Below are 4,516 nucleotides of genomic sequence, written 5' to 3' on the forward strand. Positions count from 1 at the left end.
TCGGCGACTTGTTCCGCCTCCAAGGACACAATATTGTCCATGGGGCTCAACATCACAGAGATTGGAACGCATTCTCTGCGCAAAGGTGTGGCCACTGCTCTGACAAATACGACAGGCGGTCCTCAGGCAGTGTCGGTTTGGCTCCGCGCTGGATGGAGCCTGGGTGGAGTCCAGGGTCGATACATTTTCGTTGGCTCGTGTGGTGATCAATTCGTAGGAAGAGCATCCGCAGGTGTATTCCACTCCTCTATATGCTACAGGATTGATAACGATCATTTCGGTTATATGTAGGTCTCAACGTCAATGATGCTTCGTTTGCTACACTACACCCCTCACTTCCATGGCCCGGTGTTGAGTGTGGAGCAATGGAAATGTATCGTGCCCGGCTATGACAGCCATTATCCGCCAACGTTTAATACAACCATGCTCTTTCTTTTGGCATCATTGGTTCATCATCGTGTTTGGCTGAAACAACACCTCAGCCCCTCTCATCCTCTCCTGTTTTCACTTGTGTGGTCGTCAGGTCTGCTAGTCGACCTGGCTGACGAGGTGTTGCTTGGTGTCATGTGCAATCCTGTGTCGAAAATGATGGCCACCGGAATCCCCCCCCATGTTGCCCAATCCGACAAAATTCAGACGCTGGAGAACGAAGTCAAAATGCTGGGCACGACCATACAGCATAAATTGGACGAAATGCCTGCGATTGTGGCCGGTGAGCTCATGGCACAGGGTGGAATGAGTGGAAGCTCTCAGCTGACAACCGGTGCATTCCATCAAGGGCTCTCTCAGCTCCGTGAGAGCATTCTCCGTGATTTGCAACAGTCCCGATTGAGCGTCGATCCCATGGTCCCTGCCGAATCAAGTACGACGACAGATGCCTCCTCCACACCGGAGTTCAGTCGTGGATTTCCCACTCAATTTCGGTTCCTAAAATGTAAATTGTCCGAGTTGTGGATGGTGTGGTGGCGTGGAGTACCCTCCGATCATATACCGCCTCTCAGGTTTGTCAAGTCACGAGATCTATCAAACTCAAGCGATGTGTCGAATTTCTCGAAAGCCAAGAGAATTATCAATGCACTCGTCAAGCATTCCGACAAAACGGAGTACATTATCTCCCAACTTGACCCAAATGACAGCTCTGCCGAATTCTGGCGTGCTACAAAAAAATTGCCGTGTCTGTGGGCATCCTACAAGCAACGACGAATGGGAAGCGCGGCGCATGGACGGAATGAGCTACCTCACGTTGTATCGGTCCTTTTCCACGTCCTCTGTGTCGCCGTGAGTTATCATACAAAAAATACATGTGTGGCGCACGCACGGTGTTTCGACGGCCTTGATGTTTGACTCTCGACGTGTCCTGCACAGTGCAACAGGTGATATTGGTGATATAGCAGCATGTATGGAGCAGAATTGACTCCTACCATTGTGACCTTGTCGTTCATCTCGGCCTTGGTCTCGGGCCTTCGCACGCAGCATTCGGACGTCGTAGGCTATGGTTCTTTGAGAGTGATCTATCGTGGTGCAGAGGGTGGCGTACCTGGTTGCATTGTCGTGGTTGTGACGTTCAGGTCTGTCGTGCCATCCGTCCCTTCGCGTGTGACTGCTCTACTGCTTGGCAATGGTTCATTGATAAAGGCCTTTCGCGATGTCATGGGTGGCGTACCTGGTTTCATTGGTCGTTCGTGCGCTGTGGTTGACCACGACGCTGGATTAATGCTGAGTGAGCATCGTACTGCACCTTCGACTCCATCGTGTCGGAGTCCATGACCTCAAAACCAAAAGTACCGTCAAAACTCGATAAATATCATGTTTCAGGGGTTGCGCAAACACTTGCGCAAAGGGTCGAATATCCATCCATAAACATTACTTGTATATAAACTATATTGAGACAAGAAAATTTAATTCTATTTTGACTGAAGTACTCCGAATGTCGGAAGTCAACATCTACTACGAAATTCGATTATATTCTTCACGTGCTTTCGTTTGGCGATTTACAGTTAGATTTGGCTCTAATGGCCAGTGGGCCGAGAACTGGATAAGTTGCGGTCGAATAAAATCGAAGTGCGTCGAACAATGCAAATTGAAGAATGAGAATTGCAACACGGGTTAGGTTTAACACAGCAGCCAACCGACTACTCGTACGGTAAATTTATGCGGATGAAAGTGTCGTCGTTCTGCAGTCATTTCCCAATTTTACTCGTAGCCAACACTTCCTCGGTGTTCATCAACACCATCCTATACAAGGAAATGAATCGCATCTAACATGTTTAGGAACTGTGGCGACGACGACAACTGCGACGATGACAACTGCGACGACAGCGACTTACGGTACTGTATGTTTGGGCGGCCTGTAAGAGTTTCGGGTCGACATCAAAGGCTCATGACCCAGTGAACCAAATCGAACACGAATAGTCCTAGGATACAACATTAAGCTACAATATAAGCTATATTGCAGCGTCATATTCGTCCTGTGGGCGGAGGAGATAGTGCAGACGTGAAATACCCCTTTCCCTCCTGACGTTCACTGTTGCAATATTAAATTCCAATGTTCGTTGACAAATCTCACTTGACACTATAATAAAATTATGACATCAACAATACATTTATTGGTCATTATGATATCGAAATCGTGACAACTGCATGGTACATCCGCACTTTTTAGCCGTGAAAGCATGTGTTCATGTCAGTTACCATTACAGGTACAGTATGACGTGCATCAACCTTTCATATCAAGCGACGTCAAGCGATATAACTGCCTTAGAACTTTGCTTGTACTTCGTATTGATCACATAGGTAGTATTGAAATGATGTGCTCAATTCCATCCGACGAATGTTCATGTCAGTACGAGCGAGTCGTGGGGTTTAAACGCGGCAGTGTTCCTGGCAATGGGCATTGTCTCTTCTAGAGCTTAGATTGCTGCATTTACAAGAAGCAAACACTCATCTTGGACGAACTGGCTGACCCCGTTGTCATCAAGCACATTCACGAAATCCGCATCCGTTTAGCATCCAGCATGTGTCGTCGCGGATCTGATGTATCTTGGTACGACAACAATTCGTTTGTGCTTAAGCACCTCAGTAAGCTTCCCGGGTGGTATGCGGGAAGCGGTAAGAAGTTGTTTGTTGCACGGGCTGCCATTCACCCGTATGAGTTCCTGCCTGAAGCTCTGTGGGGGTGTTCAGCAGACATAATGGGCCTCACCCGTGCTTTGGATCGAGATATCTTTGTTTTCGCGTTTATGGCGCGAGCTTTGACAAGTACACTTTTGATGGACATGACCTCCAGCGCATTTTTCTTCCGACTCGACTGACCAATGGGGGGTTGAATTCAAAGCTAGTGGTCTAAGTGCTTGCTGCTTTTACCTGCAAGGTAACCACTTTGAACCGTTGCATCGATCACTTGGTTTAGATTAGTGAATTATATACTAAGATAGTTTTTGCCGCACAGTGTCATGAGCGTGTGATTCCGCACAGAGTCTTGAGCGTACTAAGAGATTGTCCCACTTAGAGTAATTAGTAACACGACGAGTTCTCAGATTATCCTGCTGAATATCGGAACTCCTCGGACGTAAATGTACTAACCGAACGAAAGAAGTATCGCATTGTGTTGTTCGAACGAATGTCTAATTTCCCCACAGGAGTTATACCCCCATACCTTCACAACACCCAAATTATACCATTAATGGGGGAAGGGGAGCGAAAATAGCTCAGTGGTAGAGCATCGGTTTCGTAAGTCAAAGGTCGTGGGTTCGATCCCCGGTTTCCCCGGATAATTTCCGCAAGGATTTATCCGTCCCTCCCCTGGGGAATCCGGATAACAAGGGCCGCGTACGAAGACGGGGACCGAACTTCGAAGAGGATCGGTCGAAGCACGAGGTATGAAGCGTTGAGCGAAGTAAAAACCGAAGATTACACACCGCCCCTGGTGGAGCAGGCGCGTTACAATTGGCGGTTCCTTAACATGTGGTTCTAGTGTCGGCCCTCGCGGAGGAATGTCTTAAAAATGATAAGGGTATTTCTCAGGATCGTCCATCCCTGTCCGATATTTCTCAAGATCGTCTATCGAGAAATATTATTATTCCAAAGGAAGGAAAGCAATTCCATTGGTCAAAAGTAAATCGAGTCAAACAGTAAAACCACTCGAACTCATTTCACGTTTTGCGGCCGACCACAGACTTTTGGGCAGGCGACAGTTGCGCACAGCCGTCCAGGTCCGACGATGCGACACCGGACACATGAGGTAGCGATTGCCATTCACTCTACCTGTATGCCAGGCTCATCCTCTTGCCGTAGCAGCACATCAAGCCGTCAATGCCCGCGCCGCGGCGACCTTGCGCATGAACCCGGTCACACGCGCACGGTCATCGCGGCGAAGACATTGACCGGACCATGGGTCTCGCTCGCCTCCTGACAGATTCGCCACCACCATGCACGCCGGTCACCACCATGCGCGCCGGACACCACTCGACCGGACCTGTCCTTTGTGCTGGACGGCAAAACAAGGCTGGTACGCTCC

The 4,516-nt window shown here is 48.8% G+C and overlaps 1 protein-coding gene and 1 pseudogene across 2 annotated transcripts; both read left to right on the plus strand.

Moving 5' to 3' along the window:
- Nucleotides 1-39: 39 nt before the first annotated feature.
- H257_19010 (hypothetical protein) lies at nt 40-3,311 on the plus strand (the record flags this gene model as incomplete). Its single annotated transcript, XM_009848167.1, has 6 exons — nt 40-175; nt 524-893; nt 1,195-1,278; nt 1,392-1,568; nt 2,272-2,350; nt 2,907-3,311. 6 exons carry the CDS (start codon nt 40-42, stop codon nt 3,309-3,311), a joined length of 1,251 nt encoding a protein of 416 aa, XP_009846469.1.
- Nucleotides 3,312-3,696: 385 nt separating this feature from the next.
- Nucleotides 3,697-3,768, plus strand: H257_19011 (annotated as a pseudogene). The gene has a single exon. The product of its transcript is annotated as a tRNA-OTHER (tRNA).
- Nucleotides 3,769-4,516: the final 748 nt, after the last annotated feature.

This window comes from Aphanomyces astaci, assembly GCF_000520075.1.
Source record: "Aphanomyces astaci strain APO3 unplaced genomic scaffold supercont1.308, whole genome shotgun sequence".
Taxonomy (NCBI): domain Eukaryota; phylum Oomycota; class Saprolegniomycetes; order Saprolegniales; family Verrucalvaceae; genus Aphanomyces; species Aphanomyces astaci.